This window comes from Watersipora subatra, chromosome 6, assembly GCF_963576615.1.
Source record: "Watersipora subatra chromosome 6, tzWatSuba1.1, whole genome shotgun sequence".
Lineage (NCBI taxonomy): Eukaryota > Metazoa > Bryozoa > Gymnolaemata > Cheilostomatida > Watersiporidae > Watersipora > Watersipora subatra.
The window spans coordinates 60,994,751-61,019,075 of NC_088713.1; the positions used below are offsets into that span (position 1 = coordinate 60,994,751).

General features: G+C 35.5%; 1 protein-coding gene and 1 long non-coding RNA gene across 2 annotated transcripts; one reads left to right on the plus strand and one right to left on the minus strand.

The window, feature by feature from the left end:
- Positions 1-404: 404 nt before the first annotated feature.
- On the minus strand, positions 405-16,918 carry LOC137398713 (uncharacterized). Its single transcript, XR_010978999.1, has 2 exons — positions 16,869-16,918; positions 405-771 (listed from the first exon to the last, which is right to left on the minus strand). It is a non-coding gene; the product is annotated as an uncharacterized lncRNA (long non-coding RNA).
- A 228-nt stretch (positions 16,919-17,146) lies between these two features.
- LOC137398478 (profilin-like) lies at positions 17,147-23,648 on the plus strand. Its single transcript, XM_068084596.1, has 6 exons — positions 17,147-17,205; positions 17,864-17,955; positions 19,194-19,299; positions 19,428-19,514; positions 21,402-21,525; positions 23,134-23,648. The coding sequence occupies exons 3-6, from the start codon at positions 19,204-19,206 to the stop codon at positions 23,235-23,237; spliced, it is 411 nt and encodes a 136-aa protein (XP_067940697.1). The 5' UTR covers positions 17,147-17,205; positions 17,864-17,955; positions 19,194-19,203; the 3' UTR covers positions 23,238-23,648.
- The last annotated feature ends 677 nt before the right edge of the window (positions 23,649-24,325 follow it).

Consider the following 24,325-nt stretch of genomic DNA (forward strand, 5'->3'; position numbering starts at 1 on the left):
TACTATGTCAAGGTTCTAGTGTCACAGTATATCACAGTTACTTTGTCAAGAATCCAGTGTCACTACATGGTAGCAGGTTTCAGACCTCCACCTTGGCTCTATGAGAAAGCAAACTGGCTCTGCAATCTCTATCAGCTTTAAATACAACTGCTGAACAAGTAAGTTATTACATGGAGTGGCAATGAGCGATGCCAAAAAATGCATTAGCGTAGTCTGGCCCTAACAACTTCTAAAATAAGGTTTCACATATACTGAACTGGATATGAGCTTTGGCAGCTTTGCTGCCGTATGAAGTCATCTGATTTAATATCAGTGGTAGGTTATTAGTACTTGCATGTATTAATTAGCAGTAGCTTGCACATAGGCTGTACCCAAGTACAGCTTTTATGAATGGAAACAAACAATTGTATTGAAAGTTTATTGTTATGACATGACAAAGTCACCTTGTTACTCCTCTATGGAGCTACAGTATCATATCAAAGTAAAATGCAATAAAAATGTAGCCCTCTCCTTGCGCTGTTATTGGAAAGTGTGACTGACTCCGAGATGCCTGCTTGCAGGAAGTAGAGCGAGTCATCATTACTATGGAGATGGAAACGGAGACTTCTAATCAGATAAAGACTGCGTTATCACTGCTCATCTTCCTCAGCATGCTATTCTGGATTATTCCATGCTTCCCATCAGCTTCCTTCAGCCTCTAAAAAGGAAGATTCACTTTGCGAATCTTCCTTCAAAGCCATGATTGAGCAAGATGTGGTCAGCACCGAGCTGCTGCAAGTGTAGAATTTATTAAAGCGTGATATTGAATTGAAGGTCAAAGGTCATGTATGAATATACGTAGGTAGCTTCAATAAAACACCTTGTTTTATGACAATCATGTAGCAGAAGCTCTCGTATGATGTCGGGGTTGAGCAACGCAGAGTGAGCTAAGTAAAGGACATCACTATAGAACTATTGCATGCAGCCGCTGAGGATTTTGTTAGCTTCGATAGCAGCAATCATGTTTGAAAATGAAATCTTTAAAACGCTCATAAAGGCATTAAATTTAAAATAAAAATCGAACTGCCACAAATCGTTAACGCAGCCCGCATAATGCTTCAAAACAAAAGAGTAAAAGTAGTATATTAAAAGTATTAACAATTTATTACAAGCATAAGAAATAGGTTGGTATGAAGGTACAAAGCAAAAATTGATAAACTTTTGTTACTGAATTTGTAGGCCAGCTTTCTCCTATGGGAAAGAAAAGTGGAAGACAGTTAAGCTGATGGCGCACATCAGCTGAAGTTTTTATCAAGGTCAAGGTGCAACCAGACCATTGTGGAATCATCCAAGATGGGCATAGCAGATAGGTTTCTCTAAATAATGAGTGAAAATGGCATACAATGGCCTCAGCGTACATAGCAAAAACTCACAAATGTTTGAGATCGATTAGTGGATATAGAAAAGGGTGCGTTTGACAAGCATGAAGTGTGGATTAATGACAGTTTTGCAATGCTGTTTCACCTTACCCATGACAAGCACACTGTTATGAAAAGCTCTATACACAATCTCGTCAAGTCATCTGAAACGTTACACAGCTGGCTGTGGAATCTAATATTTCTAAAGCTTATAAAAATCTGTGCTGAGCATTTTTACTAATATCTTTTCTATGAATATCACAAAAGGGTAGTCAGGACCAGGTATCTGGGGAGGCTCAAGGTACTAAGCATTTGTGTGTGTCTGAGATTTGTGAATGTAAAATGGTTTGATATGAGGAGTGTATGAAGTGTGTACAAAGTGTGTACGAAGTGTGTATGAGGTGTTTGGAAGACGTAGAGCATATGACGATAACTCATAACCGTCTTTTACAGGCTTTGACTTGGGAATGGAAGGAACATAATATTTCATGGTGGCAGCTCCATGTCTGTTCGAGCATTTTGGGTCATCGGTTTTTCTGTTTTTTTGCTGGAGCTGATATTGTTGGCCCTTCATCCTACTTTTGTAGTTTTTGTTTGTTTATTGGTTTCGTTACCATAGATTTGTTGCCGTTTTTTTGTCCCCTGAAATTGATATGGCGGGTTTGAAATCTCCAAGAGAACTTTTTTAAAAGGACAATGTGTCAGAAAACTGGAAAAAATAGAGCTAATTGGAAAATTATTTGCTGGCTTATAATTTAGTGTCCAAGGCCAAAACCCTACACTGACAAGCCAGAACCACCTGGGAATGCTGCTATCAATAGATGATACTTTACTATATTACTAAATTAAGCTTGTGAAGAGGAATTGTGAAATATATATATAGTCAGTTTGAGCTTTCTGTAGGTAAGAGCGAGAATGTTATGGCTGAAGTTTTGAAGAATCAGGCATCATAGCTCCGTAAAGTTTGCACAAAAGGCAACCAAAGAAACCACTTATGACTCACTCTGTGCCCCTCTTGCCCTGGAATATGTTGGCTATAGATATTCTGGAATACAAAATAAACAGTTACCTAGTAGTGAAGGACTGCTATTCTCACTTCTTCGAGTTAAGAATATTGAGTCACAAAACTTTCTGATGATGTCATCATGGTATTAAAGTTCATCTCTGCTGTGCACGGAGTTCCTGTTACCAATATGACTGACAACATGCCATTCACAAGCACAGCAATGCAAGATTTTGCCACAGAATGGAGTTTCTCTGTAGTAATTTCAAGTCCACGCCATCCTAAATTTAATGGGATGGCTGAACGATATGTTTAGACGATGAAGATGTTTCTCAAAAGGTGTGATCTGTCACATGGTGACAGATCACACATCCATTGATCCTTGATGTTGTACGGAGAAACTCACCCAACTAGCTGTCTTTGTAAGCCAGCTGAAATGCTGCTCAACAGAACTACACGCAGGAATCTAGTCAGTGACGAGAGAGATGCTGAGACCGACAGTGATCAAGCCTACCCGCCATCTGTCAAAAAATCAGAAGACTCGGGAGGCATAGTATGACATGGTCTCCAATTGTCTGCTCTATCACCTTATGACTAGGAATGACGGTGAGAGTAAATGGTCTCCAGCGACCGTGGTATCGAAGCACAAGAGTCCCATGCCATAGCTTGTTGACAATAGACAGTCTATAGTCAGCTAGAAATGAGCGTATTCACTTTATGCTTAATCAAGGTGAGACTCCCCAGGCAACTGAGAGGACAGTTCAAAGACAAGATCTTCCCACACCAATATGAGATCATTAGTTGCAATCAGCTCGGTTCTCCCAGCAATATGCGATTATCAGCCACGGTCAACCCGTGATGTTCTCCCTGCTACGTACAAGGACTACAGCATGGAAGTGTAGAACGAGCGTAGAATGTTTCCCATTGCCATTATGTACATAGTGTAAATGCAACTAAAAAACTACTTTGCCAAGTTTATGTTCACCCAATATCTATTCATACCCATTATTATTGTTTCAGTTATTATCTTAAAAGAAGGGAAATGTAATGTTAGTGTAATGCCATACTGGTTTGTTTACATCATGTGATGCAAAGCCTAAACTCACACTAAATGGGATCTTAAGATAAAAATGTCATCCTCCGTGAGAGGACCATGTTTTATCGGCCTGCTAAGTTGACACAGATTATCTTTGTTACTAAGCATGCTCCGGCTGGCCAGCCCCTATCTCTAGGTTTCATCCCATACCTGCTAGTGCTGGTCCATAATATATCTGCCATACAGGACATGCTACTACAGGTAATTATTACTACATAATAGTAATTTAGTGACAATTCGACTTTAAATTAATTCCTGCATCTGGGTTTGTTTCTGGTCATCGAGGTTCCATTACTGCTAATTCAGACAAGTCCAGCCAAGATCACAGAGCCATTATTTGTGCAACAATGCTCTTAAAACACAAACAGCTTTTGCTTGCAGCAAGGAAATCAGACACCACATTAGATTTTTGAGGTACACACTACACACACCCACACGTAAACAAAGTATGCACATGATAACAAATGCAAATCAACTTTATCAATACCAGCCGTCCAAGTGCAGCTATGGCTACTACTTCTATCTTATGATGATGCTAAATTTTAGCTTTTCTGTTATTTATCAAAATGTTTTATATTTAAACTTTTAGTTTTCTTATTTTGCAGTAAATAATAAAGTGCATCAAAAACATGTTTTTGTTGCATGCTCTCAGATGACCATAGTGTTTTCAGACCATACATGACAAAAGAAAGACCTTATACCTTGTTTTTAGTAACATGTCTATAATACAACACAAATTAGGTGACTTCACCTGTACTCAGTGATCACTCTCTTATCACCGCCTTTTTAAATTAAATGTATTAACATCGGAGCAGAGAAACAAATCAGTAGTCTATCAATGTGACAAGGTAGACACTGAATTAGCTTAGAAAGTTTTTCAATTGGGGAAGAGGCTCTGGAAAAAGCTAGTGATCAAAATGGTTCCATAAATAAGATCTATGACATAATTACTAAATCAATATTCGATTTTTAAAAAATCCGTGTGTACCTGTAAAACCTTTTGCGGTGGGTCCTAGTCCTAAATGGGCCAATAGAAGACTCAAGAAACAATCACTGAAACAATGTACACTGGAAAAGAAAATAAAAGCCTTTCCATCGAATTACAATGTTGCCGGGTTGCTGTGTGAACAGAAACATATAATTCATCAATAAAAAAAATTTATTTAAAAAACTTTTTTTAAACCACTTTCTATAGGAAATCTAAATTTTTTTTTACAAATATTTAAGAGTTTTGAAACAATGAGCCTGATCTAATACCAGAGCTGAATGATGGCAGAAAAGTCATGCATAGATTACCAGATTAAGCGGAATATCTTAATGCTTTTTTGAGTCATTGTTTACAGCAGAAGACAACAAGTACACAAATATTTGTGAACAAGAAGTCTGTGGCTAACAAGCATCTACAAGTTGAATGCCGGGTTGTTAAAACTCTTAAATACTATTGATTCTTCAAAATCATCTGCATAATTACAAGAATTATGTTAAAAACATTTGCATCAGTTATATTTCGTTTTTTTAGCAGTTTTTTTTTTATTTCTTTATTATTTTTAAAATTTTTCTCAATTTTATCACAATATTTTCCTATTGTTTCAAACAGTGTTCTTGAATCAATCTGACAAACGGCATGAGTAAAGTCACTTTATAAAAAAGGAGATCGGCATCAGCCTAATAAATATCGGCCAACTTCACTGACTTGTCTCATTTGCAGACTCCTTGAACACATCTTTACATCACATGGGAATACTTCGCTGAAACAGGAATTTTTTTGACAGTCAACGTGGTTTCAGAAATTCAGAACAGGTTGCTTTTACGAGACTCAGCTGGTCACGTATTGTCATTAAGATATAAGGGAAATACTGTTATCATCCTTTTGCTATATTTTTCTAAGGCTTTTGATAAGGTGAACCACCATAAACTGATAGCTAAACTGAAAGACATTAGATTTCATAATAATGATATTTTTTGATCTTTTCATTAATTTATCTTGTTATTATTTATGAATTTTCATCTTTTTATATTAATCTTTTTACATGAAAGGAAATAGTATGTTGCAGTAAATAGGGATGAATCGTCATTGTGATCTGTAATATTCCTCAGGGATTTGCTCTTGGGCCACTGCAGTTATTTTTATGCACAAATGAGTTACCATCATGAGTTTCTGTGCAGTGTCATTTGTTTGCGAATTATGCTTTGGTTTATTGTACTGATATATATATATATATATAATATATATATATATGTATATATATCAGTGCAATAAACCAAAACATATATATATATATAAGGTATATATATAATATATATATATATATATGTATCAATATATATAGATATATATATATAAAGTATATATATAGCAGGCCTGTATTCCCTGGGGCGGCTGGCCAGCTGAGCCGCCTAAAACAAAACGAATCTCAAAAAATAGAAAAATGTTGATACTTTCCGATAAAATTTTTTTGAAACTTCACATGAGAGGCCCGGCTGAAGCCCTACATGAGAGAAACCTGTTGGGGGCTTACACCGCCCTCCTCCACACCCCCAGGTGTTCATAACTAGTTGCCTAACATTAGCCGCCCCAACTTGCAACCAGTGAACACAGGCCTGATATATAGATATACCGGTATATAAAGTATAAATATATATAAAGTAGATATATACATATAAAGTATACATATAAAGTACTTTATATGTATAGATATATATAAAGTGGTGTATATATACAGTAAAACCTCTAATTGAACGCCACCTCCATTTGACCACCACTTTTACATTATTTGATCTTAACAAGTCCATAATACCAACTGATCAACAGAAAAGTGTCCACAAAATTGTATTAATAATAAATCGTTTATATCAATAACAATTAATTCTCTCGTTTTCCAATTCCGACGCTTTTCGTTTTTTTCGTTTAAACTTCGAAAGCAACATTATAAAAATAATAAATAACGGTCTCAGGCTAGTAGTAGTTCTCTGTTCAACACGGTCTTGATACTTCGAAGTACATTTACATGTATAAAAAACGGTTTAACTTTACGATGGTAGCAAGAACTTTGAAAGCAATGCCATAGAAATAGCTACTAACTGTCTCAAGCTAATAATAGTTCCTTATTTAATGTGGTCCTAATAATTCCAAGGACATGCATATGAAAACCGGTTTGCAAGTTTTGAACCAAGGCTACGTTTAGCAAGTAAACTTTTACGCGCTGAATTGGTGCAGCTAGTCATGAGTTATGAGGCCAGAAGATATTGTAGAAGGTAGTGGAAATTTAAAAGATGTTCGTTTCATCGAAAGCAACAATCAGAGCGAAGCTATCCGAGCAAACGATGGAAATACTTTTGTTTTAAAAACGTTAATTTTTGTTTCTGCATGTAATATAAGTATGGTTGATTTGTGTCACTTTTTCATGAGTATAAATTTGCATCATTTGATAGATTATTGTTGTATCACTTATAAATATGCAGATTTATAGCATGTTACTTAATAGCATCCTTGCGGCTATCTTAACGCGGTTTACAATGGACCGATGCTCCTAACTCCACTTTTATTGCGCATAAAAAGGTAGTTTTGGCAAAACTGTAGCAAACATATCAGTGAGCGCAGTGAACTTATATTAAACAATGTTAAATATAAATATAAAATAAAAAAGTATTTAAATTTAGAATAAAATAAAGATTGAAAATGCCAACAAATTGCAAAGAAGGACACATGCTATAATATAATCGCAGGTCAATTGCAAGCAATAGATATCAACTGGTAGAGATATTTTTTGATTATATTATGATTCTCGATGCACATTTATTAAGAGATCTTTGACAAGTTGGAGGTAAGTTAGCAGATTTATTGCATCCAAAAGATTTAATATCGCTCCGCCGGAACAAGAGGGCAAAATATAGGCGACATTCGTTTCGCCCGTAATAGGGTTAAATTCATCTTCCCAAAACTCTGACAAGCCAATTGAAAAATAAACAGCCAGCCTCTATTTGAACGCCGCCTCCAATTGATCACCATTATAGAGAGAGGGTTGAAAAATAGAGCGCAATGGCGCTCAATCAGAGGTTTTACGGTTTATAAATATATATAGATGCATATAAAGTATATATACAAAGTATGCATATAGATATATATATATATATATATATATATATATATATATATATATATATATATATATATATAAAGCATACACATATACAGTGAAACTCGGATAACCCAAATTTCACGGGACCGAGTGAAAGTGTTCAAGTTATCAGAGCACTGTCACAAGTGCACATATTTATCAGTAGATACTTGTACATATACAAACTATATATAAATCAAAATCGTAGGTTGCATGTTGCAAGTTAAAGGGCCTCTCATGTGAAGTTTTAACAATTTTTATTAGAAAGTAGACATATTTTATCCCTTGAGATTTGTTTATTGTTTTAGATTATGTGACTGCCAGAACGTTTTCAGATTAAAATTGGCAAAACTTGATGGCTATTAAAATGCTCAGAAAATGACATCTTTTCCTCCTGAGCGTTTTAACCAAGATCAATTTTGCCCATTTCACTTAAAGTTTATCCGAGGTTACCTCGCTTTTCCATGCATTTGAAGGGCCATCGCAAAGCGAATGTTGGGTAAAATTGATTTTTTGCAAACCTTTAAAAAAGTCGTTAACAAAAATATTTTGCCGATGATGGTAATAGCGACGCCTGAGAACTACTAAAAGTTGATGATTATCTCTATGGCTTGGAATAAGGTGATATTATAAAGTGATAACAACCGTCTCGGTAACCGTTGCGCAACAAACTGTTCGAGTTAATGATGTTGAGGTCGAGTTATCTAAAGCAACTTATCATTGCAAGGGAACGGACCAAACAAATCCGTTCGAGTTAACTATGTGTTTGAGCTATCCGAGGACGGGGTATTCGGGTTTGACTGTAGATAACGTATATATATATATAAATAAAGTATATAAAGTATATATATAAAATATGTATATGAAGTATATATGTAAATAAAGTTGTTTTATGGCAGGAAGTCAACTCTCAGCCTTTGTGCAATGCTCATCACTTTTGTGATTTGAGCACTCTGGTGTCAGCACATTGACTTTCTTAAAGTCTGTGAGGCAACCTAGTTGTTTCATGGCAGGAAGTCAACTCTCATTGGTAATGGGATTTGTGTCCCTTGCCTAAGCTCTGAGCTGCACTGATGAGGCTTCAATAGCTGAAACCTATTGAGCAGAGTATATGAGGAGTTCATTTCCAAAACCAGTTATTTCCATTTTTGGCACTTTTTGATTTTTTAATCTTAAATTATACTCTAATAATATGAGTACATTGTTCAATGGATTTTTTGTTCCTAAACCAGTTATTTCTCATACATTGCACCCACTAAAATCTTTGTTTTGTTCCAAAACCAGTTATTTCCTATTGGGTTTCATTCCAAAAGCAGTTATTTTTGTGCTTGCTTTTCAATTGGTTGTTGTAAAACTAGGTCAGCTTTTTGATTCGTTGACTTAGTTTTGTAAGCTATCTCTCCACTTCCTGTGCTTTCATGATGGATGCATCTTCAACAAGTAATTCTACTGTAGCAACATTAAATGACTTTTTGGAAGAACCTGTGCAAATAACGCGACCTGGTAAAAGTAAAAAGCACAAAGAGAATGTAGAAGGCAATTAATTTAAACCTTTTACTGTTAAATTGGCTTGAAACCGAAATTTAACTAAATTGCAAAAGTCAAAGAAAAAATGAAACAATCACATCAAACACAATGCATGTTTGTTTGTGTTTAGTACAAAAGTTAACTAGTGCTAGTGGTAGTAATCTACTACTACTTTTGCTATTAACTCTTTCGCAAGCCAATGTATCGGTTTGCACAGTAAAATAAGTACAGACCATAAGTCGATGGATCGCCTTATCAATAGGGTGTCACTTTTCTTTTTATTACAAGACCCAAGCATTAGCTAGTCTAATCAAATGATGTTTTCAACAACCTTACTGCCAATCACGTGCAACCAATAAAAAAGTTTTGGCTTAACACTTTCATTTTTAATTATTTTTTAAAACGGCAAAACCAGTTCGTTATTTTCATAGATATAAGAAACACACCCCGTTTGTTCAACGCAAAAAAATGTTGCGAGTGTGAGATTTACTAAATATTTTTATACATATCTTGTAGAGAATTTCTTTCTAAATAAGATGCATTTTACAGTAAAACGATATACAGTATGTTTTTATTTTTGAGTTATTATTGTATATAACATGTTGGTTCACCGCTTGTAACTAGTCCGAATTAATTATTAGTTCACCTAAAGCTGTGGTTAAAGTCAGACTATTATCTAAGACTTATTGTTTAAATCACTGGTTGCTGATTCTTTCATGTCAAAAGCAGTTATTTCTGGAAATAACTGCTTTTGAAAAAAAATGCAGAAATCTGTTGGCTGTTTACCATGCTTCTTGACAAAATTGTTGAACAAAAAGAAAGTATAAGCTTGCTTTGTCATTTGTCTTGAGAATTAGCTAAAAACTATGGCAATTATATTGAACAATATTGAGTATACAAACTTTTCTTGTTTGTGAAAAATGCTAAAATCGGAAGTAACTGGTTTTGGAAATGAACTCCTCATATATATATATCAAATATATACGTATATATATATATCAAATATATAAAGTAATACTTCAACTTACGAGTGCTTCAACGTACGCGAAACTTGGGATACGAGTCAGCTTTTAAGCAAGTTTTAGCACTAACATACGAGCCATGTTTGAGATACGAGCATGTGAGTCAGTTGCCAAGTATGCCGGAGGTGTTTTATGACATCAGCATCAATCTGTATTTTTCAACTGCTCAGGTTATACTTTTGTACTGCGTTTTTGTGCACGCTTTCAGTGCAGAATTATTTGAATTAAAAGTACTGTGCGTAGACCGAAAGTTTGCCAGTAAAATGAAAAATAATGTAAAGAAAAAGCAAATGATAACAATTGATATTAAACGCAAAATTATTGAAAAATATGCGAAATGTGTATGCGTGATTGAGCTAGCTCAGCAATATGACAGAAATATATCCACAATTATCAAACAGATGGATTATATTTAGGGCATTTAGCTCGCAAAAGGACTAACTATAGTTTCTAAACGGCGCAGCAATCTTCACGACCGCTGATGGAGAGACCGCTCAGGCATTGGATAAAAGATAAACAATTGGCCGGTGACAGCGTAATTGAAACGGCGCTATTTGAAAAGGTCGGTGCTATCTATCAAAACTATAAAAATAGACATTCGGACAAGTTGGCTAGTGGTCGTGCATTAAACCTTTGTGATGACACCAGTGTTCGTCCTAATCACAACATTTTGAAAAGGCGACAAAGGCAAACGTCTTTAGATAGGTTCATTTTAAAACGGCCGGCTAGTCATGAAAGCGAAACAAAGGAAAAATTAGCTAACCAGCGAGAAACTTCAAACTATGAACGCCGAAGAAATTTTAATTACGTTAAGTTAAAAATGAAAGTTTGCTTTTACATTTGCTTCCAAGTTTGTCTTTTAAGACTGATAAAATCCAAATTTATCAAAGTCAGCTGTTGTAATGAAGGATAACTTATATCTCCCTCTCTGGCAAATGCTAGCGTTAGCTGCTATTGTATGTATTTAATTTTACATTTTAATTTATCACATTTCCTTGCATTATTTTTTATCTGTTGCTTTTTGAAAGCATGTGGTAAGTTAGGACAATAACCAACATGTTCTTTCTGTTACAATATCTTGTTTTGAGTGTTTTATTTGCATTTTTTTAGGGTATGGAAACCAATCAATATATATTTAATGGTTCTATGTATAAATAAATTGCACCAACATGCGAGTAAATTGACATACGAGCTCAGTCTCGGAACGCATTAACCTAGTAAGTCGAAGTATGACTGTATAAAAAATGTTTATATATATATACAGTATATACATTTATGTACATACATATTTTGCAACAAGATTTTAAAGAGCTTAGTAATTGAGCTAATATGGCAAATGAACTTTAATGTTTTTTGAGTGTTTTTTTTATTAAAGTTGGTGGTAAAAATCTGGCAGATCCTCAATTCTTATTAAAAGATCAAGTTTAAAAAAAAGTTTCCACTCACTCTTATTTGGGAAATATTTTGCAAGAGGGTATGAAATGAGTATATTGATGTTACTATTTCTAGTTGCCAGACAGTTAGCTATGCTTCGCAGTTTCAAAAGATGCAGATATGCAAACAAGGAAAGTAGCACATGTTTCTATTGTAAGATGTTGTATTTGCTTCTCAACCATAGGATTTTACCCTAAAAAAGCATGTCAAATAACTAGAAAACTGTCAAAATCAGGCCTTGCTTTTTATACTCAGATTGTAGGACCGTGTTAGCTTTATATAAATGAGATAGGACGCAGGTTTTCCATCACTATTAGAACGAAAAAAATTGTCAAACACCACCTATAATTTATATCAAGTGTTGTGCTGAACATGAATTATCATTTGTTACAGGCATAAATTAACTCATGATAAGAGACACAAAAAAGGCATATATACACCTTTGATTAAAACTTGTCAATTCTGCCAATCCTTTTGGCCTAGACCTATAAAAAACCTATAAAGACCTTGTCATGGGTGGATGTGGAGAAATTTTGTTATGCATAACTAATCAGAGTCCACACACAACATCAGTGTTGAATTTGCTTCGTCATTTCCTTCTATGTTGACTACATGTATGGTCAATTTGTGTACTTTTGCTTTGCTTGTGGGAACTAATTTGATTATTACTGGTTCAGATACAAGTGAGGTGTTAAGCTATTGTACGCAATACTGATATTTACCATTAAAATGTACTTATTTATTTTATAAGTCCAACAATTAAAATAAACAACAAACAAAATTCTAAACAATAATATTAATGACAAAAGGTTAAAATTGACAATAATAAAGTTACACCATTACTCAAACAGTCATCTATGTTTGCTTGCTCGGTCTATACGACTGCGAGTTTTGACAGTGAAATGAGAGTCATGGCAGTTTTTATATATGGAGGCTCGGTAGTTGAGATAGGGAAGTAGAAGAGGATGAGCTGATGATGGAGAAGGAGGGGGAAGCAGCGGGAATAGAGAGGGAGGTTTCAGAAAAACGCGCCTCAGCAGGTGGAGGGAGCATCAGCAGGTCATTCAGGAAGGAGAAATAAATAGAGCGACTGCGCTGAGTTTTTGAAACTGTTCTCTTTTATAGCTGTCTCTATTTGCCTGTGAGGTGTTTGGGTGTTAAGATACACAACTAACAAAATTCTAAACAGTAATATTAATGAAAAAATATTAAAATAGCCAATAGTTAAGTCACACCCCTACTCGAACAGTCGTCTGTGTTTGCTTGCTCGGTTCATACGGTTGCGAGTTTTGACAGTCAAATGAGAGTCATGGCAGTTCTTATATATAGAGGCTGGGTAGTTGAGATAAGGAAGTAAAAGAGGATCAGCTGATGATGGAGAAGGATGTTCCATATGCAGGAAAACGATAGAGATTTCAGAGGCAGAGGGAATAGAGAGGGAGGCTTAAGAGGCACGCGCCTCAGCAAGCGGAGAGAGCCTCTGCAGGCGGAGGGTGCCTCAGCGAGTCCTTCAGGAAGGAGAAGTAAACAGAATGACCACGCTGAGTCATTGGAGTTGTTCTCTTTGATAGCTGTCTCTATTAGCCTGTGAGGAGGTGTTTAGGCGCTCAGGTTCTGTTATTTATGTTGCAGAGGGTTAGCAATTGAGTGAACTTGTCGTAAGTACAACATGGGAGTTTAATGATTGGAAATGATGACTAACTCTAATTGTCTTGGTTGTGCCTGGTACAGGAACATTTTTTATTACAGGATATCTTATATTTTATACAGGGATATCTTTTATTGGTTTTCTGGCATGCCAATTGATGTTTCTTTCCTCGTGGGCCACTTCCATGGGAGGTCTCTAAGCTGCTTGTAGTCGAGTATATGATGACTGTCTCTATCGATAGTCCTCTGATGTATTAGGCTATATTATTATAAATAAACAGCCACCTTTATTATTGGCTATTTTAACCTTATGTTCATTGTAATATTGAGTATATATCTGGTGTTTAGGCGATTCTCCATAATGCTATCTTCGTTTGCTAATACTTCTATACAACAACCTTCAGAAGAGTTAAAAACCAGGAGATTACAAAATAAATTAAAATAGTATAACGTTTGAATTGTGTTTTCACGCTTTTTCAACGCACGTTCTTAGTGGGAAAATCTTATCTTATTGTGCTGTTTCATAATACATACGTAGGCTACGTACTCATTTTTGTTAAATTACATAATTTAGCTTCACATTTGTTTGTTTGTTTGTGAATATTATTTATTGAGGTTTTCATGAGAAAATACTGTTCTGTTGACCTCATAATTAAAAATTAAAGCTAATATAATGTGGTATAATATGATAATTGAGAATAAAATTGATAGTGGCTACAATAATATGATTTCTATAAGAGGATAATAAGATCGTTGATTGAGCTGAGTATATATATATATAGTGTATATATATATATGCAAGCTGAGTTGATTGAGTATTTAGATTCCAAGTTAGTAATTATTAGTATGGTCATTTTTTAAAAAAATTTAACGCGGGTGACACAATACTCTACTATTCTTATGTCAGCTATGGTTGTAAAGTGACAACCGATGGTTTTTAATAATTTTAATTCAATGTTGTTAGTATACCAGTGTTAGTAAACAAAATATAGAATGGTCAGTAGTCACAGTATGGCCAGTTAATCAATATCAAATGACAGCTCATTCACAGGATCTAATACCTCTTCTTTCATAATCTTGATAGCGTTATATTTAAAAGATTGTCTGCCATAGTTCTTATTAATAGATGGTGTTATTAATGAGCATTGTGATCTTAGGCTTATTTGGTGTCTCTCACTATCCTGTTGAATATATTTGTATAGAGCACTGGCCACTGTAGCTACCTCCACTTTGCCTATCAACTGCCTGTAAAAGAAAGAACGCCGACTGGCGAGAGTATGTAGGCCCAATAATCGACGACCATCAGTTACTGAGAAGGATTTAGGTGCTTTGCATATTACTCGCACCGCTTTATTTTGGCAAGCCTCAATTTGGTCTGAATGACATTTACCAAGAAACATAAACAAAGTAGCACAATATTCAAGACGACTTCGGACTATTGAAGTATATATTAATTTAGCATCTTCAACAGACAAAAGATGTCGAATCTTACGAAGAGCATATAAACATTGTTTTGCCTTGGTCACTGTTAGTTTTATATGCGTATTGAAACCAAAATTTGCATCAATTGTGACCCCAAGTAATTTTATATTGTGTTCAATTTGGATTTCAGTGTTGCATAGCTTCAAAGTTCTATTATAATCAACTGCTCGATTCGAGAAAATAATAAATCGTGTTTTTTCAACACATAGAGATAACCCATTAGATAGGTACCAGTTTTGCATTCTATTAAATTGTTCTATTGATAGCATCTGAGAATCTATCTGAGTACTTGCTGAAGAAATAATTACTGTATCATCTGCATAGGAGTAAGCGTTTGGATTTTTATCTAGCATGTCATTAACCATCATGTTAAAAAGTAAAGGCCCTAAAATAGATCCTTGAGGGACACCTTTACGAATAGCTAAAAATTCTGACAGAGTATTACCAATTTTCATTGCCTGGCTGCGGTTGGTCAAATAAGACTGAATTAATTTAGTAGCTGATGAACTAAATGAAAAGAAATAACTAAGTTTGTCAACTAGAAGGGAGTGGTCAACCGTGTCAAATGCTTTCTTTATGTCAAGAGACACCAAGGCTACATATTGTGAATCTTTTTTATCAAGGTGACTAGCAATAATGTCAAATATATAATGAAGCATTTGTGATGTTGAGGTCCACTTTCGAAAACCGAATTGTCTACTTGAAAGTTTTTGGTTTGTATCTAAAAATGATTTAATCTGTAAAGATATAATCTTTTCAACAATCTTAGACAAAATGGGAAGTGAAGATATGGGTCTGTAGTTATTACAGCTCAAAGGGTTTCCTTTTTTAAATCGAGGCGTGACAATAGCTTTTTTGTAAATGTTAGGAAATTTATTGGTCTTAAAGCAATTGTTAATCAGAAGTGTTAAAGCTGGGATTAGGCTATGAGCTAGTTTTATGTATATTTCAGAAGGAATAGATAAGACTCCGCCTCGTTTTCCTGGTTTAAGGGTTTTGAAGGTAGATTGGATTTCTCTTTCAGTTACAGATTTGAATTTAAAATTATGCTCAGATGTTTGTAACGATGTTAGTGCAATATTAGTTGCTGGGCTATATATATCTGAAAAAAATTTGTTTAAAATCATAACTACCTTTTTTGGATCTTTTTCAGTAATTCCGTCATTGTCTAGGAAAATTTTGGAAGCACATTTTTTAGATTTTCCCAGTAGTGGGTTTATTTCACTGTAAAATGTCTTGGCATTAGTGCTCAAACGTTTGTTATAGTAATCACGTTTTGCTTGTTTGATGTTTTGCTGAACAAAATTTCGGAATTTTTTATATTGTGCCCATCCACTGTTTAGACACTGCCTAGGTCTTTCGGAGCTGACCACTTTCTTGTAAAACCTGTTTTTCATAGCAACTAGCTTTTTTAGATCAGAATTTAACCAAGGTGGAGAGTCTCCACGAACTCGTAACTGTTTAATTGGAGATAATTCAACTACAAGAGAATTAACCCACTCTTCAATTAACGTTGCTTGACTATCGACATCATTGGTCTGAGCTAATTCGTTTAAAAATGTATTGTCTTTTGTATTTGGTAGATGTTCAGCAAGTTTTTTAAAATTTCTACATTCAATTAGTTTTCGCGGAGACTTCTGTTTATGATTGTAGACAGATATTGATGTCGCATAGTGATCAGATAAATCTGTCACTAAAACTTTACTAGAGCAGAGATTTAGTGTTCTAGACATGAAACATAAGTCTAGTAAAGACTCTTTGCCAAGTATGGGTGACACATACGTACAGCCTTGAACTGTTTGAATTAAGTTTGAAAATGCTGCTATGTCAAAAAGTGTATCTTTAAAAACATTATCTGTATTCCAATTTATATTCATATCCCCAACAAGAATAATATTTGCTCGGTTAAGAATAGTGTTACTGAGTGTGTTACATTTATAGTGTTACATTTATTTAGAAGTGCTCCTATTTATGGCTACGATATGAAAAATCTAAGATGAAAACCTTCCTATTCAACGAATATTTTGCTCAGTATGTATCTGCTATAGCTATATCACTCTCTAGCGGCCACTAATACATGTACTAGCTACTAGAGGTCTACACCTCGGCACAATAATGAAAGAGTTGTCTATTCTAACTTACGCGTCTGACTGATGGCAACCCGCAATCAAGTCATATCGACTTGATTATAATTTTTATTACTGTCGAATGTCAGCAATACGGATACGGAAATAAGCGCGGATGAACATTCCTTTGCTTTTAAAATTCTTACTAGCAACTATTAAAAAATATTAGAAAAAATGAATGAATTACTTATAAAAATTATGAATTAAAACAAAAATAAACGTGTTCATTTAAAAATTGTAAGCAGAAACTTTGTGTCATCAATGTCTGAACTTTTTAGTGTAGCGAAAGCACGTGGCAAACGTCACGACTCGGCCATTCCTCTTCCGCAGTCCGCTCACCGGTGATAGAGAAGGTACTAGTTCTGTGACTTCTGCTTCGCTGATATGGGTCACGGTTGCTGTTTTATCGTGTTACTTGTTAGCTATTTAAGAGCATAAGCTTTTTATTTTGCGATTGTTTTATTAGCTCTATTTGTATTTATCAAACAACGTTCGTAGCTTTTTGATAGTCCATGAGTTGTCGATTTTTTCTTCATAACCCGTCTCTGTTCTAGATATATAATGTTATACGTAGTTTGCGTTTTGTTGAAAGTGAAGTAGACTTTTGTGGTGGTAATATTTGTCTGTTTAGATTTAGATCTATACAAAGGTTGGGTGTGAATGCGTTGTTTTTCTCTTGTAAATTTCAGCCTATTGACCGTTTTCTTCTGCTAGCTTTGTTGTTGTCGGATGAATGTTAAACATGCCACGCCAACCCTAGTTAATTTTACCCCAGGTTCATGCCATCTGTTGTGTGTTTTCTTTCAGTGCTGAATGTTGATCAACTTAAAAAGACAACTTATATGTTGCAAATATCAACAAATTGTGTAAATATCAACAAATTGTAATGTAAATATCAACATTACTATGACAGTTATTAGTTGTTCGATAGGATAGCGCCGTTATGATAAGACCATGGTACATGTACAAACTTTCATGTTGTGTATCATTGTTTTTATTTTTATTTTACAGATTGACCGGAAAGCTTCAACCCATTTCTAAAAGGCCAGTTTTGTACTGCAACTGTGTTTTCGTTGTTTCTTGACCTGCTAAAGACTACAAATGTAAGTACACAGCTTTGTCCTCGAATGACTCGTTGGCAGATTTAATAGATCTCTGCAGATTGGAATGTATTATTGGCGGTTTGACGTAATGAAAATCTTTGTACTCTTACTAAAATATGTTTGCCATCTGCAGGATGTGTGGTACAATCGCATGCTTTCATCATGCTGGACATTCTGAAAAACTTGTCCTAGCTTTACTCTATATTAATATAGTTATTCATATTGCCAGCAGCTCTTGAAGCAGTTGTGTTCAAATGATGTTTGAGTTTGAAGCTTGGTGCCCATCCTCGAAAATCGTAAAATAGATTTAGTTAGTTTGGAACTCATTTCGTGCTCACTTGTTGTAGGCTGAAATACAAATGTGAGGCTAAGTTGTGAATCATTGGCCAAATGTGTGAGATTGATCCGGTTTAGCTAGTAGCTGTTTATCGTAGTCCGTGTTGATTAGCCAAGCCATGACATCAGAACAATAAACTGCCAATATGTACTAATGTTGTGTGGAATGCCAAGCATCGCGTGAATGTCAAATGCTGAAGGTTAATGCTTGGCTTGAATGACAGCAGCAGGTGCCACTAGGTGTTCGTTCAATCAATTACATCGCATTAATAGTAGACTGCCTCTCATTTATGTGCTGAACCTCATTTTGGTGTGATGCAGCCAACTCCCCTCATTGTCTGATAACGCTACCATTGTGCATTATCCGCTTATCTAAAATAAATTTTAACCATATTTGGCCCTTGCAGTGTTTCAATCAGCTCGGCTGAGGTTTTAGATTTTGTCAGCCTAATTGCTAAATGGCTAGTTTTTATTTGTACATTTACTAGTGGAGAGTATAGGACATGCGTTATGACTTGAGATGTTTGGGAGTGCAATGCGAAAATGTTTTTCTTTATATTAGGGGTTCAAATTTGGCAATGGGTGTTCTTGGCAAGAGGCATTACTTAATATTAATGGATTGATATTTGAATTGTGGATTAGCATACTAATAACCAAATGCGGATTTTAAAGCTTCAGATGATAATCGCACATGTGGACAGTGGTATAACAGTACTAAATAGTAGATAGCTCAGAACTTGATTCTCAAAATTTTGTCAGTGGTGATCTATTAGAACGATTTTGATAAATATAATAGTGATTGCGGTGAAAGTCATCCCGCTCTTCTCGTTGGAATCGCTAAAATTCTATTTGAGTTGCCCATGATTTTTGTTTTATGATGAGCATTGAATTATTTTTGCTAGCTAGTACATCATGTCTTGGGAAGCATACGTCGATAACCTTTGTGGAAATGATGCAATCACAAAAGCTACTTTGATAGGACTGAATGGAGCCATATGGACTCCCAAGGTAGGCTCTTCTCCACACAGTTGATATTTCCAGTAATGCTTTTTGTTAGTGATAAATTTTATTTTTATTCTGTGATCTTATTGGGAACTTCCATGTGTATCCATTTGGCAGTACGCGTTTTGTTTTAGACAAAGGATGCTGTTTTGGAGGTTACTGCGCCCGAGGCCATGTTTATTGGTTCAACTATGACTTCAAGGAATGTGCTACCCTTTCAGGTAAGGTAGCAATTTAAGAGGCAGCTTTATCGTTGCTGATGTACCATAACTTACTTTTTCTAACTGCCAGTTCGAGGCTAAAGTGAATTGATGTACCATAAATCATTGTGTATACGCCGCACGTGTAGATCTGAAATTGTTCTAAAGTTGGAATCCTGGCTTATGCTCTTAGTCTAAAAATTCTACTTATAAACTTCTCACTACATTCGGGGTAAGACAATTTTTGGAATGCTCACATGCTAAATATAATTTATTCCACGACAAGACGCTAGAACATACCCAGCACTTGCACTCTTGTAATAAGGCCGTTAGTTGTGGTCGCCGTCATCCACCATCATCAACACTTGATTCCGTTCTTCAGGTTCCTTTTTGTTGATGGCAAAAACTGCAGCAAAGCTGTTTCTAAATCTCTTCACGACTTTCAATTTAAACGCGACATCGTAGATTGGCGTTCTCTATGACACGGGTTACAAAATGTGCTTATTGATTTGGTACTTGTTAACTGGTTTGCTGAATGCGTAACACTGTCTCTGCAAAGGCGAGAAAATTCATTGGTCGATTGCCACCGCATCAACCAACACGAGCAGGTGATCGGAGACATAGACTCTGGCGGATAACTCATGTAGCAAATGTGATATAAGTGTATTAAATGAATGGCGGTGGTTTATACACGAGGATTATTGTATGTAGCAGGAAAAAGTGCGCTGCGAGATATTCGATATACCTTTATATGTAAGCCTGATTTTCATATAGGACAAGATGAGAACTATTAGATGAGACAATTATAATGGTGACATGTACAATAGCTAACTTGTTAGTTATTAGATTTGGAATTTTGTTCATGATCTCATCCGTGAGATGTCAATCGAGGAATATGTTTTTTTGCTAACACAAACGATTAGTATTAATAACTTATTAGGTTGTTCATGAGCGAATCTTTGAAATATGAGGTAGTCTAGACATTTATTGGACAAACAATTTTGTTTCCAAACAATATAAATTGGTTATGTATTGGTGTCATCGGATATGGTCAACTGCCATCACAAGATAAGTTACTGCTTGAAAAGGGCTTTCTAATTTATTAGTAGTTAATTGGTCCTTGTAATCAGCTTAAAATGATGTAAAATAATTTTTTAAGGTTTTTATTTTTGTATCAGTTTTAGTCCTTCAATATCCTTGAATGAGCTTCCTATCCGTGCTTGTCAGCTCTTTTTTACAGCAGGCATATCTTGCATCATGCGCTCAGTTGTGTAATTGTTTCATCTGTATGCTTTTGTGGTCATGTAATGGCCACCAACCCTTGTCAAAAGTTTCTATGAAGGTCAAAAGGTTATATAAAGGCAGCTTATGAAAGTTGTGGCAGTATTAAAAAAGGAGTGATGCTTTTCATCAAACATCTTTCTGTTAGTTTTTATAAAAGTCTGAGAACATCTCGTAGTTCATGTGAAGAAATAAAGTGATAGTGTCATGAAGAAACAAAAAACCGTGTGACATGGTTAATTGCAGAGGTTGGTTCTGATAATTTGAGGATAAAATTTCAATGTTTATCACCACATCTACCTATACACCCCACCCTTCTGTATAACGAAATTTACATCTCCATTTGTAGGTTTTGAAATGAAACGATGCACTGATATTTTATACTGAAAGTATCGTGAAATTAAATTTTTGTTGTACTTTGTTTTTATTTAGATTGATTAGAAGGATTTTTGTACCATATGACGGCTTTGTATGTTGAGACACGACTTTGGTTCACCCGCACAGAGTGTGTGCAAATTTTGCTCAATATTGTCAGTAAATGCTGCAGGAAGATTCATGTGTTAGACCCTTTGTTGGCAAGTTTTACACTCTACTGGCCCTGAAGTACCGATTCGTCATGTTCTGTAGACATCGGGCATAACCATCGGTGGCGTCAAATACATGTTCCTTAAGGATATCGATGGAGATGGAAAAGTGATCACCGGAAAGGCTCGTAGCGTTGGCAACATTATTCTCTATAGTACTACATCTGGTGAGTGTGTCATTCGCTGCCATACTGAAGATGTTGAGACTAACATTGTTGATGGTGGTTATCTCTCATTGGGCTCTGCGCGCTTGCTGTCGGTCTTTTAAATACAAGTGGTGAAAACCTCAGTATTAAAAAAATCACAAACCCCATCCGTCCTTTTGAGTCTACTGCGCATGGGTCTAGGCAATTCACACTACTTCCTTGGCTTTTAATCATAAGTATAAACTTTTAACAGCCACATTGAATCTTAATTTTTGTTTACTTTTCGTTTAGCTTCGGCTTGAGCGTGTAAACAAATACTAGGCTACCGTAGAGTGTATCACAGTGAATTTTACATATTTTAGCCTATTCCTAGTATTTACTTTATTTACATTTTTCTTTTTATTTAGCAATTTCATGTAACACGCTTGTACCATGTGACCGTAAGGTCTTTTTTATAATGTTCAAACTATGGCACCCAACACCCGGTAGCATATGTGCATAAATGGCAGATATTAGCCTAACACCCAGTACTGTAAGTACATGAAAACAGTGTTATGGCAAGCATAGATATGTAACATCTATACATTCGTTGGTAATCCATTAGTTTTACAAAATACTTTCATCTTGAACCATATTTTTGGTTATTGCTAGCATGTTGTCATAACTCTGAGCCATTTTTAATATTTTCGCTACTGTAAGCCGTTGTATTGGCTTTCGCGGTTATAAAAGTATGAACTGTAAGTCGATGTATCGGCTCGTCAATAGGGTTTCACTTTTCTTTTTATTACGGAGCCCACACATTAGCTAGAGTGCTAGACCAATCAAATCTTGTCTCCAACGGAACAACTTTGTTGCCAATCACATGCAATCAATCCATCATTTTTTGACATCATCAAACCGTTAGCACATGCACTCGTTGACAAAAGCCGCCATATTTGTTGAAAACAGTCGTTATTCTTTTAGTTAATAGTACTTTTTGGTGTTGTTTTGATACTATGATGAAAAAGTTGCAAACAAAAGCATCGTCTTCAAAAATTCATTGCAATAGCTTTGTGTTTTTAACGATAAAATTGTCTATAAAGATGGCCGACAACGATAAAATGATGTCACGGAGGATAGAAAATCTTTTGGCTGAACAATTCCATTTCTAATTATTTTTCAAAACGGAACAAGCAGATTGTTACCGTCATGGCAAAAAGACATGGCCACCGCGTTCAACGCAAAGAAAGTGTCAGACTTTATGAAAGTGGAATTCATTAAACAATTTTATACTTATTTTGTTCTAAATATGATGCATTTTAAAGTAAAACCATATGTTTCGATTCTCGAGACATTGATTAAATATTATCGGTTTTTTGAAAATCCATTAAAATTAGTTCGAGCAGAATAATCATTCGGTCAGAATTAAATGCGGTAGTGAAAGAGTTGAGCGAGCCTTGTATCAAGTCATTGTTGAGTTAAATCTTATCAAGTGTAGGTTACTTGTAGATTATTGGCACTCAAGTGATGACTTTGTTAGAAGTATCATCTTAAACCCTCATTGTATGCTGGTTTTCTTAGTTTCTGTGACATTGGAGGAGACTAGTCTCTTGATAAAATGCTGTGTCATCATTGCTGATCGTTTTGTAGCCGTTATTATAGCTTTCATCCCCGAAGAGAAAGCAGATGCCGCGAGAAGTGCAACAACAGCAGTTGAAAAGATCGGCAAGTATTTGGAAGAATCCGGCTACTAGACTTTCCATATTCGTGTGTACATCTACAATAGACTTGCAACGGCTAGCTCAGCTGGACAAAACTTTTGGCATCATTTGTTACTTTTATATACCGCATTCTATTGTCTGCTGCAAGCCTGCCTAGTATGTGAGCGTAGCAACAATGCACTCGGGAGGTGAGCATTATTGCTCTGGTCGTCCAGACGCATCACTGCGCAGTTCGACTTACTGCACTACTGCTTAACCACCAGTGCATCCATACGAAAAAATTTTGTTATGAATTCCAGTCTTTACACTGTCACTAGAAATCGGTAGATAATTTTCTTTTCCATGTATTTGGGTCAGCAGTCTGGGAGCCAACCTGGATGTAGTTGGTGATATCATTATCGGATGAACTGTCAATAGCCAAATATATGCTTCCTTTCACCATCATTTCTGGCTTGTCTTGTCCTCCCAGTTGCCAGAGTTCGTCGTGTTATGCATTCGCCATTCAGCTGGAGTGTCATATTCTCGGTTTTATACCAGTTTATCACTGCATCCAGCTAACCAACCTTGTTGGCTGTAACGGGCGATAGCACTTTATAGGAGGTACTACCAGATACCCTAGTTTATAAAAACTGCTTACAGCATAAAGTTGTCATGTGATAGGCTTGTTCGACAAAGGAAGCTGTGCTCCCAATTAATCAAATAGGTCTGTGCATGACTAACAGTAAAACCACAAATAAAAAATTCCAAGTTAACGTATAGGCTTTCCACATAACGTTCAGTGTTCAAATATGTCTTTCCTCCACTAAATGCAACATCCGCATTCCTTTCTATCTCTACATCTGTTTATTCAATTTATAAATCCAGTGCTGTCAGACAGCTCAGTAGAGCAATGGGATTACAACTTTCAACAGAAAAGTACATGTAGTGGAAGTGTCTGAATTGTGAGAAGACAATCCGTTTATTTCAAGGTAGCCACTTATCTTTACAACCCAGGAAAGGGGTATCCAATGTTTGTCAAATTTTATTTTTCAGATTTTGATGTGTTTTGATCTCACATGTGATTCTATGATGGTTTTGACAATTTATGCGTCTAATCTGTTTTCACATACTACTAGTCACTT

Coding starts and splice junctions, on each gene's coding strand:
- LOC137398478 (XM_068084596.1), top strand. CDS start 19,204: ATGTCTTGGGAAGCATACGTCGATAACCTTTGTGGAAATGATGCAATC. Junction 19,515..21,401: donor GGAATGTGCTACCCTTTCAG/GTAAGGTAGCAA, acceptor CATGTTCTGTAG/ACATCGGGCATAACCATCGG. Junction 21,526..23,133: donor TCTCTATAGTACTACATCTG/GTGAGTGTGTCA, acceptor ATCGTTTTGTAG/CCGTTATTATAGCTTTCATC.